The sequence below is a fragment of the Dama dama genome, chromosome X (genome assembly GCF_033118175.1).
Source record: "Dama dama isolate Ldn47 chromosome X, ASM3311817v1, whole genome shotgun sequence".
Taxonomy (NCBI): domain Eukaryota; kingdom Metazoa; phylum Chordata; class Mammalia; order Artiodactyla; family Cervidae; genus Dama; species Dama dama.
This window is the reverse complement of record NC_083714.1, coordinates 32662372-32684645: the sequence shown is the minus strand read 5'-3', so window position 1 is coordinate 32684645 and position 22274 is coordinate 32662372. Positions and strand designations below refer to the sequence as shown.

The following is a 22274-nucleotide window of genomic DNA, read 5'->3' as shown; positions in this document are numbered from 1 at the left end:
GTCCCTAGCATGCCAACAACAGCTGAGATGTTTATTGAGGGAAAGGAGTCTTAAATCTTCCTCCTCAGAGATGCCAGAGCTGGTATTGTGTTTAACAAAAAAAAAGACCCTTTATGCCTCCTCCTGCGGTAGCAAGAGGCTAATGAATTCAGGATAATGAGGAAGATGTGTCTGGAATGGAGCAAGGAAGAGGCAAGAAAGAACCTATGATGATGATTAGATAAGGCCAGTTAAAGGAGGGCCTCAGAATACTGGCCTGAGGAGGTGGGGGCTTCCTATAGTAGGTAGCAGGGAACTGTTCTAAGTTCTTTATCAGAAAGATATTACAGTTGAAATTTGTTACTTGTTATTTTTGAAATTGGTTATATTTGTTATAATTGAAATGTGAAATTTATTATTACAACTGAAATTTGGCAACTACTTAGCAGGTTTGACTCTATAGATATTTTGGCCTTCCTCAGTGAGAGGATGGCTCGTTGCCTCAGAATTGAAAATGTCCTTGTTTGCTTAATTTTCCCATTGCTGCTGGAGCAAAACAGGGTTATGCATTTTCAAAACTCTGACCTTCACATAGCAGTAAATCTTGAAGCTGTTATTAAATTATGTTTTTAATGTCCAAGGAAACTTTGTCCCTCTTAGCAAACTCTGAATGTCATCAGCAAGAATGTTGAACTGGTCCTATGGGTGGTTCTACATGTTTACTGTGCTCTAGAGATAGAACATATGTATAAGGACAGATGGCTGCCCCTGTCAGGGAGGACTTACAGCAAAGGCTTATTTCTGTTATGTGGGCTCAAGGGCCATTGTGGAGCTCTAATCCTTGGAACTTCCTGCTGTGCCAAGCTTCCTTAAAGCCACCCTTAATGACTGCTATGGGAGCAGTTTCAAGCAGCCCCCAGATTCCCAAGAGAGCTCTTCTCTGACCACTTACAGTCCTTAGAGTCTGACTCACCATCCGTACACTTGATTATTGGTCTTATCTTATTTAGCTGTTTCATATGTTAGTTATGTTTCCCCAACAAAATTAAGTTCCATTTCTCTTGTCCTTCATTTGTTAGATCCATAAATACTTGTTGGCTGATTGTGCTGATAAAAGAACAGCAGCAAAAAACATAGCAAGTAAACCATTAGGGAGACAGAATCAGAGTACAGACCACTAGTGCACACTGCTGGTCTGTGAGGCAGCCCTGTCGTGGAATCTGTCTGGTTTCTTACAACTTCCACTCATGAATCTCTTTTGAAGTTTTTTGTGTGAATTGAAGTCTATGTCGTTATGATTGTCCTTCCAATGAACTCTGGTGTGCTAGAGATGGGGGATGGGATATGGCACGCCAGCCCAGCCTGGCACTGCTGGTTACTGCTGGTCAGTACCATCATGTGGCCCATGAGACATGTGGGAGTCCTGTCATGTAGTCCAGCTGTGGAAGCCTGAAGCCGATCAAGAGGTTGAAAGAAGATGGCTTAAAGTGATGATGTCTCTGCAGGTGGCAGAAATGGAGATTTGGTGGGGACATAGTTGCATTTATAAAATTCACAAGGGAGAAAAGTCACTTCTAACTGCCTGGTATTCTGAAGACAAAGGAGAGTTCTGTTTCAAGAAGTGTATGGATATCATTATTCATATCAATATAGATAGAAAGTACCACAGGGTTTCAAAGACAGTTTATATTTGTGGATGATAGATCCAGTCTTTTTCTAGGACAAATTAGTGATGTTTGAGGATACTCCTGACTTTTGAGGTTGATACTGGGAATTACCACCAAATCTTTGCATAGCTTATTCCTATTTAAGAGAGATCGCTAGCTTACTGCAATTATGGGACTAACCCAGGTGGGTATTAAAGGCAGACAGATGGGTTGTAGTTTGTGGTGGTCTTAGCCTCTGGCTTTCTTATTTCCTCTTATTCTGGGTAGAAAGGCCTGCTGGTCCCACATCTGCCTTCCCAGTCACACCCACTCACTAGTGACAACTGGCTGCCAGTAGCCTTGTCTCCGAAGAACAATACAATGGGCCTGTTGTGTACTTGTTGACACACAGAGTGGATTGTTTTAGCAGGTGCAGAAGATATTCTGTGTGGAGATTACAGAGACCTTTATCCTGGATGGTGAAGCATAATTCAAATCTAAGTTGTCCTTTGTCCGGTCAACAAGCAGGTGTTGAAATGAGACTTTAGTTAAGCTCGGTCCTTCAGGGTGTGGGGGCATCACTAATGTGTGTGTGTGTGTTCTATTCTCTCTGTATCTTTTCCCTCGAATAAAACAGTTTAAACTCCCTTTGATGGCCAATCAGATGGCTCTGATTTTTCTAAGGCTTTTCATTGGCAATGATACACCCAGGGCAGTCTGAATTCTGGAGATGTCACTTCTTTGTTTTCAAGAGTGATTTTAGAGATGGGCAGTGATGAGGAAGATGGCTATTTTCTGCCAGTGTGGTAATTTCACTTGGCTTGTCTCAGAGATGGAGCCTTGTGTTTCTCCTGTGTCCTTTTGGGTCCCTGATGAGTGCAGATGACTTTTCTGAATTCACTTCTTGATTATCTGTACTAGTGAAGGGGAGCAGTGGAAAAGAGGGTAAATCCACAAGCTCGTGCTCTGCAAGGACCTTCATTACCCTGAACTCAGTTAGCCAGACCCTACCCTTGGATTTTAGGAGAAGAAAGAAAATCATACAAAAGCAAGCTGAGAGCAAGGATTTTGTTAAAAAACAAACGAGCAGGCAAGCAAACAAAAAGCCACAGAAATCATTTGCAAATTCACTCCGTATGTTCACCTTCATGGCAAATTGCTCAGCCAAGCAGTACGGTTGGTTCTCACCCGCCATGCAGTTGAGTGTGTGGCAGGGAGGCAGGAGAAGGATCTCATGGGGATTGTTCCAAACGTGCAGTGAAGGTACAGCCTGGGGTTAAAGGTCTACTCCGAGTGGACAGCGGCGTGCTTAATTAATCCCCATGCTGATGAGGTAAGCCTTTTTCCTTAGCTTACTTTCTTCACTCTCCCTCTGGTCCTTGTTCATCTACTTATAGTTAGCTTCCAAGACAAGATTTCTGTGTTGAAGGAGGAAATATGCATCAGGAGAAGGAGAATAAAAATAGGTCAGTGATAACTCTCATCACATATTCCCATTTATTTGGTTTGATATTCAGTTCAACTGGACAAGTATTTGTTGATAGCTTCTTTGTTCCCATACTTGTATTAGGCTCAGGGAGATAGAGATCCATGATGATAATGCTAATAGCTGACATTTACTTAGCATTTACTATGTGTCAAGAGCAGTTCGAAGCATTTTATTTATATTCATGCTTTTGAGTCACACAACCACCCTATGAAATACTACTATTATCATCTTCATTTCATAGGTAAGGAGACAGAAGTTAACTCAGTTACCCCAACTAGGAGCTGGTAGAGCCAGAATTTAAACCCAGGCGTTCCCACTCCTAAAAGGCAAGGTTCTTGCTCTTTGGAAGTTTAATTGGGGGAGATGAAGTCAACGTAGTGAAAAACAGTGCAGTTTAGGATAGGCCTTTGGAAGAGGCAAGACCTCACTAAATCTCAGGTGCTTCAGCTATCACAGATGTAGTGTGAGAAATAGATGCTACAGTGCATCTGAAGAGCCAAGTGCATATGGTGTGTGCTCAATAAGTTGTGGTTGTAATGGTGACAGTGATGGCATTGCTGGCTTTGGATCGGAAAGGCCAGTAGAGCTGGGATATCCAGAGAGGGAGAGGAATGGCCTTCCAGGTGAGTTAAGGGGAAAGAGGGGAAGAAATATGATATTGAGAAGGGGTGCTAAAGAGATACAGTTTTCTTATTCACTTGCTTATGGTCACTGGTCACCTACTGGCTGAGCTAATTGAGGAAGGAAGAGGAGTGAGTGGATGTTGCAGAGTCAGGCAGCATCTCTGAAGCTTTTCAGTGGCCTTTGAGCATGCTGGACATACCATCTGTTTGACACTGGGACTCTGCTTCATGGCTGATCCTTATCTTTTCTTCCCCCTCCTTGAGCTCAGGCCCAATGTCAGATGAGTAAGTACAAAAAGCTCTAGACACTCCCAGAGTGAGAGCAACCTATGGTGCTTACAATCCAGGTTCAGTTACATGCCGGACCTTAACAAGTATGAGCCTTTGCTGAAGTGCATAGGAAATGTGGCTCCCAGCAGGCTGATGGGAGGGACTGGGCTTGGGGGTATCAGAGGTCCCTTAGACTATCTCCTGTATATTATAGGTAGCATCAATCAATGATGTATTTGTTGAGCTCCTAGTATGTGCAGAACTATATGTTAGGAGGTTTTGGTAATTTGAGAAAAGTAAACAATATGTCCCTGCCCTTGAAGTACTGTGATTTTGTTGTGGAGACCAGAGTGACATACTGGTAATAATTCGAGGTCGGTATTGGGTAGGAATAACCAAGTGTTCAATTGTCTGCTTTCTTCAGATGCCGCTACCTGGCTGTTCAGCTGTCTCCTGCCATCCCTGTGTTCGCTGCCATGCTATTCCTGTTCTCCATGGCTACCCTGCTGAGGACCAGCTTCAGTGATCCTGGAGTGATCCCTCGGGCCCTACCAGATGAAGCAGCTTTCATTGAAATGGAGATAGGTGGGTTTTCTGACCAGCTGGCAAGATGCTGTACAATGAGTGGCTTTGATTGGTAAGGGAGTGGAATCATAATTATAGTTGCAGATTAACACTCACTTCCAGTCATTTCCCCCAGAGATCCTGAATCTGAGATCATTACCACTCAGTAAAGAATGTGAACTTCATTCTTCCCTCTTTTGGGTTGCATTTCAGGAAGGATTTCTTACCAAGGTCCTGCTACACTGTTTCCAAGAGGATTTTATTTTTAATTAAAAAGATAAAAACTTTTTGGGGGTCATCAATTCATTTGATTTTTTTGAATGAAAACTATAAACCTTCTCGTCATAAAAATATTCTTATATGCATCATACACATACAGTTTTTTAATATTTATTTTTATTTATTTATTTGGCTGTGCTGGGTCTTAGTTGTGGCACATGGGATTTTTGTTGGGGCGTGGAAGATCTTTTTAGTTTTTGGCATGTGGGATCTAGTTCCCTGACCAGGAATTGAACCTGGGCCCCCTGCATTGGGAGCTCAGAGTCTTAACCACTGGACCACCAGGAAAGTCCCTGGATATAATTTCAGGACTTCATAGATCTTTTGAAGCACTCGCACAGGTTTCTAACTAAGAATTCCTGCTTTAGGGAAACACAGGATGAAGGGGGACATTTATGGTGCCAGGAACCATTGAGAATTCTAGAAATGGTAAAGGAAGTAGTTACAAGCTCATCACAGTGCAGTCTGCAGCTCAGGGTAGGGCTCTTTGGGACAGAGATGAAGTGCTGTACTAACCAGGAGCTAGCCAGGGTGCCTTCATGAATTGAAACAGAACATTCCAGAACTCGAGGAGGGGATATCCTAGGAGCTCACACTGCAAAAGAAGGCTCTGATGCCAGTACTCAGAGAGACTGGAGCCCACCAGATCCAATAGCAGTCGGTGCCTGCCTAAGTTGTTCTCAAGTCTGATACTCAAGTAGCTAGAGTCAGCATCCAAGTCACGTAGAGTAGAAGAAAGGGACCCAGGACTTCTAAGACTAAAAGCTGTGGCAATCCATGGTTAGCCTTTAGTTCCTTCTGGTGCTTTGTTGTTATTGTTGCTTGTTTGTTGGGATGTTATTAATAATAATATTATTTTATTTAATTAAAAAGATACAAACATGTTAGAGTTCTAATAGGTATTATATTGCATTTATATATTATTTTTGAGAGAATTTATATTTGTATAAATATTATATGCCTCTCCAAGAGGATAGTATATTTTTCTGTATTTTCAGACTGAATTTGTACCCTTTGATACAATTTTTATTGTTTGTAATTTAGTTTCTGTACTTCTCATCCTGAGTTTATTCCTAATGTTTATATGCGTGCTGTTGTCAAGGAAATGTTTTCTCCCAGTTCTAGTTGGTTTCTTCCCCACCCCCCCCCGCAGTTTTATTGAGATATAATTGACATGTGACATTGTGTAAGTTTAAGATGTGCAATGTTTTGATTAGATATTCTTGCTTGGAAAGCTTCCAGCTTTTGTATTTCTTTTGTTTATTTAACTGTGTTTATCTTGCTTCTTAGTGGATTTCTTTTCAAAAAATTTCAGCCTGTTTTAGTTGTGCTAAGGGGACATAGGTTTGCGCACATCTGCGCTCAGACTACTTAGGGATGCAGTGAGGGTGGGAGCTGTGGGAAGGAAACAGGTGGGGTTTGTTGGCACAGCTGGAGTTGGGGAAGACCTGGGCTAGTTAGCAGCAAGATAGGAAGGGACAGTTGTGAGTGTAGGGTTTGCTCTCTCTGGGTTATTCTTTTATCATCCTCTTTCCATTCACATGTGGAGAAACTGAAGGTCAAGGCAGTGCTTTGACGTGATCTTGCCTCTCACAGCAGACGGTTAGCAAGGTTAGCTCTGTTTTGCCAGATTGCTGGGCCCAGGGCCCAGTCTTGAGCTGTCAGGTTGTTACCTCTGCATTTAGCATGTTTCTCTCAATAGTAGAGTGTATTCTTGAGTTCATACATAGGTTTATGTTAACAAGTTTTTGTCAGCTTACATTTGGCCCTGTATTAGGTATGCGGTGAGTGGGGGCTGGGTAGGGGAGAGAAGAAGACATGTGGTCCCCTTGCATAGTAGCCCGCCTCACGGGGAGGGTGAGCCATGAACTCTGTCTCCCAGGTGCCTTCATGCAAAGCACATGCAGAGGAATGTTAAGGTGAAATGCTGGTACTTATATCATCCTCTAATGAATAGCTCTCCCCATTCTTTTAAGACTTATGTCACACTGTTATTGTTTGATTTCACAGCATCCACCCCACTCTGCAAAAAAAGGAAAAAAGTTCCATATGGCAGATATTTTTAAAATCAAAGTGAATTGAAAAAAATCTGTTTTTAGAATTACCCTGCACAGCAAGGGTGCAATGAGATAGGCACTCTCACATGCTACAGATGGGTGGGCATGCATTAAATTGATACAATCTGTCTGGGAGGCAGTTTGGCAATAAGTGACATGAGCTTTAAGGGTTCTTACCCTTTGACTCAGTAATTTCACTTCTCTCAGGATTAGCTAAAGGAAATAATCTGGGATGTACACAAATAATCGTAGAAGGATTTTTAATGCATCATTTTTTTTTCTTTTTCCTAGCTATTTTAATGACAGCAACTTAATATATTACTGCTCAGACTTCAACATGTTTTCCTTTTTTTCTTTATGCTTTAGCAATAAATTTTAACTCGTAAACATATTCTTGAGGAAAAGGAGGAGATTGTGATTAGGGTGGAGATCAAAGGGAACAAGCTTTGTCTTTAATGTTTTAAGTTTTTGCATACAACATCATTTAAATAGCAAAATTCCAGAGACAGCTTAAATGCCCAATAACATGGATTGGTTAAAATAATTGCAGTACATGCATATGATACAATATAGATAATGATGTTTTCAGAAAAAAACAACTGTGGAAAAATGCCCATTGTATAATGTTAAGTGAAAAATACAAGGTATAAAATTGTATCTATAATATAATCTCAAATTTAAAAAATTATGAATGTTTATCTGTTGAATAGAGGGAAATACACCAAAATGCATAAATATCCCTGAGTTGAGAGATTTTCAGTGATTTTTCTTATCTCCTATTTGTATTTTCTGTTTTTTCAAATTTTTTTGCAATAAGCATGTATTTTTAAATAATTGTTTTTATGATTCTAAATATTGCCAGTTTTTTCATGCATATATTTACTTTTGCAGTATGTTGTGAACATTTTCCTGTGTCATTTAAAATGCATACATCATTTAAAATGGCTACATAATATTTCATCCCATGTGTGTATCATAATTTACTTAACCAATCTACTACTATGATATTGATGTTATTTTCAGTCTTTCACTATTAAAAGGGAGTTCTGTGACAAATACTCTGCATTAACATCATTTGTACATCTCTTTGTAATTTGGTAAGTTCCTAAAAGTTGAATTGCTGGGTCAAAAGTATACACATTTAAAATTTTGGTAGTCACTGCCATATTGCTTACTGGTACCTCCTCCCCATCCTTGCCAACACTGAGTATTTTTCTTTCTAATATTTGTTAATATAGAAAGTGAAAATGGTAACTTTGTGTTAATTATTTATTTCTTTGGTTATAGGTAAAGTTGGATATTTTCATTTCATATATTTTTAGCCATTTTTATTTCTTCCTATATGAATGTTTTTCTTTGTTATCAGCCAAAAAGCTTGAAGAAACACTTTTTAACATGTAAACAAAATAATTGCATGGCACTCAGTGGAGTTTTGGGAAGATACTCTTGTGATGTTGAGAGTCTAGTCTGGAGATGACAGTGGGCCTAGGGAACCTTTGATTATTCTCATTGCTCTTGGAGAGGTGATATTAACTGTCTTTACTGATCTACAGAAGCTACCAATGGTGCAGTGCCCCAAGGCCAGCGACCACCCCCTCGTATCAAGAATTTCCAGATAAACAACCAGATTGTGAAACTGAAATACTGTTATACATGCAAGATCTTCCGGCCTCCCCGGGCCTCTCATTGCAGCATCTGTGACAACTGTGTGGGTGAGTAAAACCGAAGGGGCTTTGCCTGGGGAAAAGGCTGAGTTGAAGAGGATCAGAGTGATTTTTCTCAGGAAAAATCAGTGGAGATGGGAAGATAGATTTAGATAGAAAATGAGCTAGATTTAGTTAAGAAACTTGAGATAGGAAACAAGCTTCTGAACAGTTGTAAATCAACTGTACTTCTGTAGATCAGATCATAATTTAAATATCCTCTAGTCTAAAAATTAAAAAAAAAAAAACCTCTTGTAAATGAAGAGATAAACTTTACCTGTTTTTCAAATCTGAATTTTCCTCTGCTGAATCTGTTTCAAGTGGAGCCCACTTTACAGAGGGGGAGGAGAATCCTAGTCCACTGGAGGGCAGCATCGAGGAAGGAAGGGCTAAATAAGAAGTGGTGTTCCCAAGAAGAAAAAAGTTGCTAGCACTGATTGAATTTCTCGTATATATTAGGCACTGTGCTAAGTGCTTTCCCTTTCTCTCATTTAAGACTTATAAAAACACCATAAGATAGATATTATCCCCATTTTACAGATGAGGAAATAGGTGAAGCACCTTTGTGTATGTTTGTATGAAGCTGGAAAGGGTCTAATTCCAAAATCCTCATTTGTTGTTTCTCTGCTTCTGCTTCAAGTGTGGCAGGTGTATGTGTGCATAATATAGGGGTCTGTGCTTCTGCCTGCATATATATGTGACTTAATTGTAATCACTGCCTAGTGTATGCTGAGCCCTGGGAAAGATCAAAAACAGACAGTAAATACGTGTGTTGAAAGGCAGGTGTGTGCAGTTCCTTATATTATCAATATCAAATATTATCAATTATCAATATTATCAATTCTTCCAGCATTCTTTGCATGTGCCATGGAGTATGCCTGAGTACATTGCTTTCCTCTTATCAGCCAGTTCTTTTTAGATTAAGGGTGGGAAGATGTATCTTACTTTAAATGGTAAAAGCTATATGTAGATAGGATTTTTAGAAATTGAAACATTTTAAGTGAACCAGGAAACTTGATATTTCAAGAAAGTCTGATGTGACGGTTTTCAGAAAGAATTTCCTCTCCTTATTAATATTCTTAAACATAAAGAGCTCATGCAAGTTGATTTTTTAAGAACCCCTAATATTTCAGTAGAAATATGGACAGCGGATAAAACAGGAAATGCAATTACTTAGTTAACCTGAAAAAAGTGTTCATCTCTACTCAACATCAAAGAAAAAAATTAAAACAAGATCTTTTTAAATCTAGAAATTCATCAAGGATAACTTGATAATGCTTCATCCTACACTGGTGAGAGTATAAATTGGAACAAACTTTTTGGAAGGCAACCTAGTAAAATTCACGCCTTAGAACATGTATACTCTTTGATGCCACTAACTTCTTTTCTAGGGATCTGTCCTAAGAAAAGTAATTAGGGATATGGTAAATGATTTAGGTATGGACATATTTACCTCCAGATTATTATAATAATGAAAAATTGGAAAGAGCCTTATTGTTCACCAGTAGATAGATGGTCAAATAAATTGTGGGACTTTCATACAGTAGACTTCTGTCTATGGGAAAAGCTCATCCTAGAGAGAGGAATGAAATAAAATAGAAGATAGGCTACATTTATAGTGTGATCTCAGTTACCCATTGAAAAAATATAAGTATATATAAAGAATTATGCATGGAAGTACTCCAGAATGCTTATTGTCTATTATCTATAGGTTGTGGGGTTATAAGGGATTTTGTTTCCTTCATTAGAAAAAAATTATTTTCAAGTTTTCTACAATGAGCATGTACTAGTTGTATTATTAAAAAAAAGTGTGATTTTAATATAGTAAAAATATATCTGTATAAATATGTATTTTCCAATGTTTTTTATATGGCAGGTTTGTTTAAAGTAAGGCTATCTTTATTCCTTTTTCTGAAAAGATACTGCAGCCCTTTAATTAGGAGATGCACCATTCTTAACACTTATTTTTTTGACTGGTACACAGCTCATTGTGTTTTTAAAATGATGTATTTTATTCTTTGTGGGGTTTTTTGATTCATTAAAATAATACACATTCATTATAGAAAAGATGGATAGTACAGGTGTAAATAAAACTTAATCCCAAACTCACTCTCCATTTTGTTGTATTTCCTTCTAGTCTTTCTCTCATTTGTAAAATTGGATCATACATGATAGAGTTTTTAGTCCTGCCTTTGTCACTTAATGTTATATCCTGAGCATTTTTCTACATCTTTAATAAATGTTTTTTGAATATATTATTGTTATTATTTTGGCTTCACTGCATGGCCTGTGGGATCTTAGTTCCCCGACTAGGGACTGAACCCACATGACATCCCTGCACTGGAAGGCAGTGTCTTAACCACTGGACCACCAGGGAAGTCCTGGAATATGTTATTTTAAATGACTGCATAATCCATCATATGGCTATATTCTAGTCTATTTAGGCAATCTGCTATCAGTATATATTATTCACAATCCTATTTCATTCATTATTATAACACATTAATCAAAATTATTAAGTTTAGGGATGTGGTGAAATTGGAACCTTCATACTTTTCTGGTGGGAATATAAAATGGTGCTGCCACTGTGAAGAATACTTTGGCAGTTCTTCAAAAAGTTACAATTATATGGCTCAACAATTCCACTCCTGGATATATACCTGTATTAGTGTGCTTGGGCTGCCATAATAGAATACCACAGACTGAGTAACTTAAATAACAGAAATTAATTCTGTCATAGTGCTGGGTGTTAGTGGTCCAAAATCACAGAGCCAACTGGGTGGATTTCTGGTGAGGATTGCAGGCGGCCCCCTTCTGGCTGTGTCCTCACCTGGCCTTTTCTCTGTGCTCGCATACTTCTGGTGCTTCCTTTTCTTATAAGGCTACCAGTTGTATTGGATTAGGGCCCCACCCTTATGATCTCATTTAACTTTAGTTATCTCCTTAGAGGCCATATCTCCAAATACAGTCACACTGGAGCTTAGGGCTTCAACATGTGAATTTTAGGGAGGGGGGGATGACACAATTCTGTCCATAGCAATACCAAAAAGAATTGAAAAACAGAAACTCAAACATATTTGTACATCAGTGTTCACAATAGCCAAAAGATGGAGGCAATCGAAGTGTCCCTCAACAAATGAACAGATAAGCAAAAATGTGGTATAGCCATATGGAATATTTTCAGTCATAAGGAGGAATGAAGTGTCGATACATGCTACAACATGGATGAGTCTTGAAAACATGCTGAGTGAGAGAAGTCAGACGCAAAAGGCCATATATTGTATGATTCCACTTAAGTGAAATATCTAGAATAAGCAAATTCATAGAGATCGAAAGAAGATTAGAGGTTACCAGGGCTGGGAGAAGGGGAAAATGGAAAGTTACTACTTAATGAGTACAGAGTTTCTGTTTAGGGGTGATGAAAATTTTTGGAAATAAGTAGTTGTGATGGTTGCACAACACTGTGAATGTAATTAATGCCAGTAAATTTTACACTTAAAATAGGTTAAAATGGCAAATTGTATGTTTTATATATTTTACCACAATAAAAAATTTAATGAAAAAGTATTGACCCTAAATTCCTGTGCTCTTCTCTAGTTCCTTATGAGAAATTACTGAAAATGGATTTATTCTGCCAAAGGGATGTGAACATTATTAAGGCTCTTGATACATATGCCCAAATTGCTTTCCAGAAAGGTTCTATCAATTTGTAGTTCCACAAACAGTATATTATACATTTTACCCTGTTTTCACTAGCATTGAATATTATTTTATATATCCTTATTTTGATAGGCAAAAACTTTCTTATTGTTGTATTAGTATTGCACTGGCTTATTAATGAATCAGAAGACTTAATATATATTTATGTGGTATTATTAACTGTTTTGCTTTTTGACTATTTTCTTGAAGGAGTATTTGTATTTAATTATTGATTTATAAGGACTTTTAATACACTAAGTTACATAATTCAAATATATTCCTGTTGGGTTTTCTTCCTCTTTAATTTTCCTGATAGCATTTTTAACATATAGGAAATATTTTTTAAAGTGTATGAAGTTAAACCATTTCTTTGTCATCTGTGTTTTTTTCTGTTACTTTTATGCTTAGAAAGCCCTTCTCCATTCAGGAGACAAATGTTCACCTAGTATTTTTGTTTTTTTTAAGGTTTCACTTTGTTTTTACATTTAACTCTTTAATTCATCTAGAATTATTTTTGATAAATAGCGTGATGGGAAAAGATTGAACCTTATTTTCAGTCAAGTAACCAATTGTTTATGGAATGGTACTGCCTTTCATCGCTTTCACTTTCACCACTGGTTTTGTAGCACTGCCTTTCCCAGACAGAAGATTTTTATATATTCTATTTCTGGGCGATTTCCATTCCATTAAGCTATGCCACACCGTTTAAGGTGTATAATTTTTTACTAACTGGAGTTTAAGAAAAACCACACTACTCATTTTTCAAAATTCCCTTGGCTATTTATACTGATTTATTCTTCCTGCACTTAGTAGACTCATATACTAAGACTTTTCTTTGGAAAAACGAGCTCTGTGCTGTTAACTGACAGTGAGACAGATCACTTAACCCCTCAGTATCCCAGTTTCCTTATCTGTAAAATGGAGAAAAGATTATCTTCTTTTGCCCATCTTCCAGGGTGGTTGTGGGGATCGAAGGAGATGGCTGTGAAAACATTGCGAAAAATAAAAACCAGTATTTTTTACAGTTGCAGTACGCAAGGATCCTAGGGGTCTGGGAATTAGGTATGAAGTGGATGGTGGATGTTGTGCTTCGTTTTGGAGGCTTTGGCACTGGACTGTCTCTTTCTCCCACAGAGCGCTTCGACCATCACTGCCCCTGGGTGGGGAATTGTGTTGGAAAGAGGAACTACCGCTACTTCTACCTCTTCATCCTATCTCTCTCCCTCCTCACGATCTATGTCTTCGCCTTCAACATCGTCTATGTGGCCCTCAGTGAGTATACAGGGTAGTGTCTGTTGGAAGGGTGGGTGGGGGGAGAAGACTTGAGGACAGCTTAGGGGAGTGGTTCCATATCCTGGGGGCACTTTCCCATTGCAAAGGCACCTTAGGACCAGTTATAAGTGAGCACTACTGTCTGCTCCTGAGCAGAGCTCCAAACCTCAGGATTTACTGAGCATGTTGGCCTTCTCAGTGGCCCTCTGCTGGGTATCGGGACCATAATTACTGGTTTGTCCCTAGAGTACCTGGCATGTCCCAGGTGATCCCAAAGGCTGGGGATGTATTTTTGGTGTATGTGTCCTCTCTTCTGCCTCATAAGAACTGCTTGGCATCACGTGGTAGAAGGGGTTATACCAGAGAAATGTCTTAGTGGCTCATGGTCTGCTTTGGAAGATAGAAAACATACACTTGTGCACGTCTGCACATGCACACATCCCCACACATCCAATAACCCAAGGACAGACAGGATGTGGAGTTAAAGGAGTGGTCTTTCTCAGGGTAGCTCCCTGGGAAGAGATGAGTGCTGAGCTGGATTTTGGACAGTGGAGGGATATAGATTGGTGAAGAGAGGATTTTTCTTGGATATTCCTGGTTTCTTTCACCTATGAATGCATTTCCCCCTCCATGCCCATAGCTGGAGGTTAGGGAGAAGGGAGGGGAGCCAGATGCTGGGCTTGTGGCTGACTCTCTAGTCCAGTATTGGGTCCTGCGTTGGAAAGGTGAACCCTTTAGTCAAGAGAGCACCAACTTATAGGTGAGTCCCTTAACTGAATGAGGGCTTATCTCTTGCCAGCTTGTAACAAGGATGGGGGGGGGTGGAGAAAGTGAGTAGGCACTAGAGTATGTGGGTATTTTTTACTGAAGTTACTAATCTTTCTACTCCTCCTCCCAATTTCACAGAATCCTTGAAAATTGGCTTCCTGGAGACATTGAAAGAAACTCCTGGAACATATCCTCCCCTGGCAGTAGGTCCCTGTGCAGCCCTCTTAAACTACTTTTCAGCGTGCTTTCTGTCTGCAGTTCTCCACCATCTCATTTTTCAGACGTCAGAGACTGCCAATGTCTAAAATTGAAAAATGTAGTCTTAGTGGTAGCAACCAGAATGGAAAATGGCTGGGGCTGAAAGGGAGGTCTTTTTTTCACCCTTGCCTCCACTGCTTCCCTCCCAAGTCCTTCTGATCCCAGGCTCAGCCCTGCCTTCTCTAGTGGGCTGTACTTTGCTCTCAATAGACCTCTTGTGTCACTAGAAGTCCCACCTTCCTGTTACAGCTAAGGCTTATTTTGTACAGCAGTTACATTTTAGAGAAGGAGGTTCAACTGGGATTTCTAGAAATCACATTCTGGTTTTTTTTCCCACCAATTTTTTGTTTATAGAGTTTGTTTTCTGGTGGCAGAGATGACCATGGTTGTTTTGCTTTGGACCCCTCCTAAATGTCCCTTTCAAAGAGCCAGTGATGAATAAACAGACAAACATCTAAATACACTAAATCTGTTAGAGAGCTCCTTGTAGTGTATAAACAGGAGTCTGTTACTTTTCATGAGGGATACAGCCAGTGAGTTTAGAATTCATCCATTGTTATAAGTGGATATATATTTGTGATGTATGTTCCAAGGGGTAAAGATGGTGTGATTGGTGCCATGAGCATGGGCCGAGGCATTAAATCCCCTGGTGTGGCGTCTTCAACATTCCTTAACAACACCTCACTGTTCTAGAAGTACTCATTTGCTTCTTCACGCTCTGGTCCGTCGTGGGACTGACTGGATTCCACACTTTCCTTGTGGCTCTCAACCAGACAACCAATGAAGATGTGAGTCAGCTTTTCCTCTCCTCATCACATATTCTTCTACCAAAAGCCTATTCTCTAATTACCGGCTAGAGAGCTGTCTCCAGGGTCTGGGAGGTTGAGGCAGGCAGAAGCCAGGTGTGGGAGATGGTTAAACCAGGTGTGTAGAAGAACAAGCACACTGGTTTTTTGGGAGCTGAATGCCCATAGGGAATGAGGAAGAAGAGACTGAATGGTTGGGTAGGCACAGGTCTTCAGATGTTCATACATCCTTAAAAGTTAACTAACTGGGTTTGGAATGGAGAGGGACAGTTGCATTGAATTGCATCCTTGCTTTTATTTTATTTTTTTAAAATATTTATTTTTATTTATTTAACTTATTTAGCTGCACAGGGTCTTAGTTGCGGCACATGAAATCTTTTAGTTGTGGCATGTGGGATCTAGTTCCCTGACCAGGGATCGAACCTGGGCCCCCTGCATTGAGAGCTCATAGTCTTAGCCACTGGACCAGCAGGGAAATCCCTACATCCTTGCTTTTAAAAAGTTACTGATTAATCCATATTTATTGTAGAAAATCAGAAACTAAAGATAAACAAAAAATAGCAAATAAGTCCCTGTAATTTTACCTCCTAGGCCTCACCATTGTTATGATATGATCTGTAGTCTTCTAGACTTGTCTAGACTTGTTCCCATGTTTGTTTATGTGAGTATATTATGTTTTTTTTTCAGTCTGGATTTCTTTTTTTTCTTTTTTTAAAAATAAATTTATTTATTTTTATTGGAGGCTAATTACTTTACAATATTGTGGTTTTGCCATACATTGACATGAATATTATGTATTTTTAAATGGAAATAATATATAACGCTCAGGTATCTGCATTTTCAACTCTATTGTGAATACTTTTCCAAGGCTATGCATATACTTCTTTTTTTTTCTATTGTGGTAAAAGACATGTAGCATAAAATGCACCACCTTAAACCATTTTTAAGTGTACAATTCAGTGGCATTAGTACATTGACAGTGTTGTGCAACCATTGCTAACATCCATCTCTAGAACTTTTCCATCTTCCCATGCTCTATGTATTTCTTCAACCTAATGTTTAATGTAAGCCTTGGCTTTTATCTTTCAGATCAAAGGCTCATGGACAGGGAAGAATCGTGTCCAGAATCCCTATAGCCATGGCAACATTGTGAAGAACTGCTGTGAAGTGCTGTGTGGCCCCTTGCCCCCCAGGTACTCAAAGGACTGGAAGGTTCTGGAACTCTTGGGACAAGCAGTTAGACCCAATCCTGTCACCTGGTCTGATGCGTTCTTCTGAACATGGCCTCTTGGTGTCAAAAGAGGGCTTCCCAGGGATTGTCCCTGGGTGCCATATCTACATGGACCATAGACCACAGGCTGGTTGTTTTGAAGGAATGACCTTTCATTCTTATTTCATCTGTTTATTCCTTTGTTAATGTGGTATTCTATGATTTGTGGAAGAAAGAAGTGAATGGAAGGCAGGAGATGTGTGCTTGGATCAGGCTAGACTGCCGAAGGGCACACAGAAAGCAGATGTGGGTGGATGGACAGGTGGATGCAAAGTGTTTTGTTAACTCTGCTATCTCCTTCAGTGTGCTGGATCGAAGGGGTATTTTGCCACTGGAGGAAAGCGGAAGTCGACCCCCCAGTACTCAAGAGGCGAGTACCAGCCTTTTGCCTCAGGGCCCAGTAAGTGTTCCTGACTTTTTTTTTTAAAGCTTTTAGACTTTAAGACTGATTCTGTGGTAGAGGGTATAGGCTAAATTTATACCTTAGCGATATAATTAGGCAATTTTGTGTCCAATCATTCCAGCTTCCCTGTGTCTGCTTCTGTGCTGACATTTTCTTAAGATATTTTTGCCCTTGACATAGATTAAGATCTAGTCGTTTCTCCAACATTTTGTGCCAGCCAGTGTGCTAAGGATATACCAATGAACAAGGCACGCGATGTCCCTGCTCTTACAGACCTCATTGTGTAGTGGGGATGAGAGACAATAAAACAGGCTATTGGTACAATGACAAGTGTCTTGATGAGGGAAGAATAAAATGCTATAGGAGCAATGATAGTGGTCAGGGGAGTGGGTTGGAGTTAGTGGTGTGGTTACCTTGATAGAAGGGGGCTTCTTCTCTGGAATATGCAGGTGTTATGGAAACTCTCCCAGCTATGCTGCTCAGATATGCTTTAATAACGTATGTTCCTAAGAAGTTATTAGTTGAACTTTCTTTTTAAATAGTAGCTCTATTGAGATATGATTCAGATACCATAAAATCTCAGTTAAAAATGTAGGATTCACTGGTTTGTGATATATTCACAGAATTTTGCTATCATCACAGCAATCAATTTTAAAACGTTTTCATTGCCTTTCCCTCCCCCCCCAAAACCCTGTACCCATTAGCAGTCACTGTTCCTTTCCCCCCAGTTCCCTCAGCCCCATCCCTAGGCAACTGTTAATTTGTTTTCTTTTCCTGTAGACTTGTTTGTTCAGTATATTTCATGTAAATGCACTCGTATTATATGTGGTCTTTTGTGACTGTCCTCTTTCATTTAGGATTGTATTTTCAAGGTTCATCCATGTTGTAGCTTGTGGCAGTACTTTTTTCCTTTATATGGCTGGATAATATTCCATTATATGGATAGACCACATATTACTTATACGTTCATCAATTGATAGACATTTAGATTGTTTCCACCTTTTGGTTATTATGAATAATGCTGAAATTAGCATGTGTATGCAAGTTTTTACATGGACATATGTTTTCATTTCTCTTGGCTATATGCATGAAATTGAAATTACTGGGTCATATAATAATTTTATGTTTAACCTTTTGAGGAATGGCTGCACTGTTTTCCAGAGTGGCTGTACCATTTTCTCACCCCCACCAGTTGCATATGAGGGTTCCAGTTTCTCCATATTTTGGGCAACACTTGTTATTATCATCCACCATTTTGATTCTAGCCATCCTTGTGTGTGTGCAGCCATATATCATGGTAGTTTTGATTTGCATTTTACTGATGCATAATGATATTGAGCATCTTTTCATGAGTTTATTGGCCAGTTGTGTATCTTCTTCTTTGAAGAAGTGTCTATTCAGATCCTTTGTCCATTTTTAAATTGGATTGTTTGGGTTTTTTAAATTGTTGAGTTGTAAGAGTTCTTTATTCTGTATGTAAATCCCTTAGAGATTTGATTTGCAAAGATTCTCCCATTTTATATATTGTCTTTTCACTTGATGGTGTCCTTTCAAGCACAAAAGATTTCAGTTTTGTGTAGTCTAATTTATCTATTTTGGTTGTTGTTTTTGCTTGTGCTTGCATTGTCAGATCTAAGAAACCATTGCCTAATCCAAGGTCATGAAGATTTATACTCTGTTTTCTTCTAAGAGTTTTATAGTTTTAGCTCTTATATTTAGGTCTTTGATCCATTTTGAGTTATTTTGCATATTGTATGAGGTAGAGGGTTCAAGTTCTTTATTTTGCATATGGATATCCAGTTGTCTTGGCACAGTTTGTTGAAGATTATCCTTACTCTGTTGAATTGTTGTGGTACCCTTGTCAAAAATCAGTTGATCATAAATGTGAGAATCTGTTTCTGGACTTTCAGTCCTATTCCACTGATCAATAAGTTTATTCCTATGCCAGTATTGCACTATCTGGGTTACTGTAGCATTGTAGTAAGTTTTGAATTTATGAAGTGTGAGTCCTCCAAATTTATTCTTTATTTAATTGTTTTGGTTGTGGTTCCATATGACTCCTAGAATCAACTTATCAATTTCTGCAGATGTACCAGCTGAAATTTTGATGGGGATTGTATTGAATCACTCAGTCATGTCCGACTCTTTGCAACCCCACGGACAGTAGTCTGCACCAGGCTCCTCCGTCCATGGGATTTTCTAGGCAAGAGTACTGGAGTGGGTTGCCATTTCCTTCTCCAGGGAATCTTCCCGACCCAGGGATCGAACCCAGGTCTCCCGTGTTGTAGACAGCCGCTTTACCGTCTGAGCCACCAGGGAAGTAATTTGGAGAATATTATCATCCTAACATGATTAAGTCTTCTGAGCCAATAATATGGGCTTTAATCTCATTTATGTAGGTCTTTTAAAATTTCTTTCAACAATGTTTTGTAGTTTCCGGAGTATAAGTTTTATATTTCTTTTGTTACCCTTATTCATAAGTATTTTATTCTTTTTGATGTTATTATAATATAAATGGGCTTCCCTGGTGGCTCAGGTCATAAAGAATCCGCGTGCCCTGCGGGAGACCTGGGTTTGATCCCTGGGTTCAGAAGATCCCCTGGAGAAGGGAATGGCTACCCACTCCAGTATTCTTTCCTGGAGAATTCCATGGACAGAGGAGCCTGGCGGGCTACAGTCCATGAAGTCACGAAGAGTTGGACACGACTGAGAAACTTTCACTTTCACATAATATAAATGAAATTATTTTGGAGACTTCCCTGACTGTATCATTCAGGAGATATTTTTAAAGCAGATATACCATCTGAAGATTTAGCCACCCTACCCTCTTTGGTTTAGAATCACTGTTCTAGTGAGCCACCTATTAGGGCCCAAAAAAGATTGAGAGCCACTGTGTCAGACCTTGTGAGACATGTATGTTATAATATTCTGTTGTGAAAGAGGGAAGGTGATCTGTGTAATTATTTGTGGTCCTGTTTATTATTATCATGAATAATAATGGAAACATCTGTCCACAACAGGCAGTTAAGAGTAGAACTCAGACTTCAATTGCCTTCTGTTGAGAAGACAATAGTCTAGTTTTGGTTCTGAGTTTCGGGCTGGTGGGAGCATATCTCTAGCCATCAGTGTGGTTAATGGGTTCAGAGGATGAGTTCAGTGTCAATGGATTATCTCCACTTGGATTCTGTGGGAGACCTTTGTATTGACTTTGATATCTTTTCCTTCTCAGGCTCCAATAGACCATCTAAGCAATGAGATGCCAGAGGACACCAGCACTCCTGAAGAGATGCCACCCCCAGAGCCCCCAGAGCCCCCACAGGAGGTGATGGAAGCTGAGAAGTAGCCTATTATGGAAGAGACTTTTGTGTTTGATTAGGGCTGTGAGAGATTTAAGGGGAGAAGGTAAACCTGAGACAGAGAGAGAGTAAGCTGTTCCTCTCACTGTTTTTCTTTGGTCTTTATTCACCCTGTTGTAAACTGGCATTTTCTTGCTGCAAGCTTTTTTAATTTCTGGACTCTAAGCAGTCGCAGAAGATGTCAGTCACCTCTGGTAACTGGACAAATGGGTCCCTTGGGCCCTGGCACTGGTTTTCCATGGCCTCAGCCACGGAGTCTCTTTGGACTCCCCTCTCTTCCCTCCAGATCCCAGCTCTCTTGCTTGGGGTCACTGGCCCAATCCTGGGGTAAAGTTCCTTGAGACTGGCTCAAATCCCCTCAAGTTGCTGCATGTCACGAGTCCAGAGGCAGTCACAGAGACTGCTGGCCAGGGCATTCTACCTGGATTCTCGAGGCCTTCAGAATGGAGGAGGATGGAGAGTAGGGTTGGAGGATTCTCACGGCTCCAAAGTGCCAACATTGCCAGCAAATCCTTTCAGGAACGGGGCAGGTAGCTTCCAGTTGTTGTATTTATTCGTGTAGCTTCTCCTTTGTCCCCTGTCCACTCTCTTAACACCTAAGCCCCACTCTTTTCCCGTGAGATATATGTAAGTAGTTGCAGTATAGATAACAATTTACATTTCTTGTAGACTACCCAGAAACTTTTTACTACCTGTGCCATTCTCAATAAGAACTTATGAGATGCCAACGGCATGGCCCCTCGCACTCTCTGTCTCATCTCTCCTCCTCTCTCACTAGCCCCTTTTAATTTGCTTTCCTTTTGACTCTTGTTCCCGTTGGGAGCAGGAACGGCAGTAATAAAAGTCTGCACTTTGGTGGTTCCTTTTCCTCAGAGGAAGCCTGAGTGCTCACTTAAACACTACCCCCTCAGACTCCCTGTGTGAGGCCTGTAGAGGCCCTGTATGCACAAATGGGGAAACCAAGGCACAGAGAGGCTCTCCTCTCCTCTCCTCTCCCCCTGTATCCCCTCAAAACAAACAAAAAAAATAATACAAAAAAGAGGATAACAAGTACTTCCATTAGGCCTCGGCTGAGCGAGGAGGGAAAGCCCCGCACTGCTGCCCTCCCGGGTAACCCACTCCAAGGCCTTGGCCCATCTCGGGCTTGGTAACCACACCAGGGGCTTCCTCCAGGCCCCACTCTTCCAGCACTTCCACCGGCAGAGTCCCAGAGTCGCTTCACCCTGGGGGTGGGTTGTGGCCCCCAGTCAGCTCTGCTCAGGACCTGCTCTATTTCAGGGAAGAAAATTTATGTATTATATGTGGCTATATTTCCTAGAGCACCTGTGTTTTTCTCTTTCTAAGCCAGGGTCCTGTCTGGATGACTTCTGGGGAGGGGGGGAGTGTAAACCAGAACTTTTAATCTATTTGAAGGTGATTAAACTGTGTCTAATGCAAACTGCCTGCCTCCTCCTTCCCCTTCCACTTCAGGAACCACTGTGGGGTGTAAGTATCTTTGTGTGGCGGTGTTGAGGGGGTGGGGGTTGAAGGGGTTGCTTGTTACTACTACCCATACTTCCCTTTTCCAGGGGACCCTTGGGTTGGAGAGATTGCTCCCAAACTCTCCACTGATCGCTTTTACACTCTGGGTTGAAGTTTACCTTATTCTGAACTATGAAGAAAAGCCTTTCAAGGCCATGGACAGTGTTAGAAAGATTGGGAGGGTCAAGGGTTATATTAAAGTAACAGAACAAGTTCTTTATTAGGATATTGTTTTTATGCAGATGGATGGTTTTAATTGCAGATGAATCTTGGTTATTAAAGCAGGCTCATCAGCCCCCTGCCCCCGGAAA

At 40.1% G+C, this 22274-nt stretch overlaps 1 protein-coding gene and 1 non-coding gene across 2 annotated transcripts in view; one reads left to right on the top strand and one right to left on the bottom strand.

Annotated features, from left to right (window-relative positions):
* The window catches only part of ZDHHC9 (zinc finger DHHC-type palmitoyltransferase 9), a 28238-nt gene extending 5964 nt beyond the window's left edge, over window positions 1–22274 (top strand). The window contains exons 2-9 of the mRNA XM_061136984.1: window positions 4432–4592; window positions 8461–8619; window positions 13444–13581; window positions 14488–14536; window positions 15293–15395; window positions 16503–16606; window positions 16987–17083; window positions 20316–22274. Coding sequence (XP_060992967.1) covers window positions 4432–4592; window positions 8461–8619; window positions 13444–13581; window positions 14488–14536; window positions 15293–15395; window positions 16503–16606; window positions 16987–17083; window positions 20316–20429 — 925 coding nt within the window. The 3' untranslated portion in view covers window positions 20430–22274. The remainder of the gene's footprint in view (window positions 1–4431; window positions 4593–8460; window positions 8620–13443; window positions 13582–14487; window positions 14537–15292; window positions 15396–16502; window positions 16607–16986; window positions 17084–20315) is intronic.
* Window positions 5066–5138, bottom strand: TRNAG-CCC (transfer RNA glycine (anticodon CCC)). Its single transcript has one exon. It is a non-coding gene; the product is annotated as a tRNA-Gly (tRNA).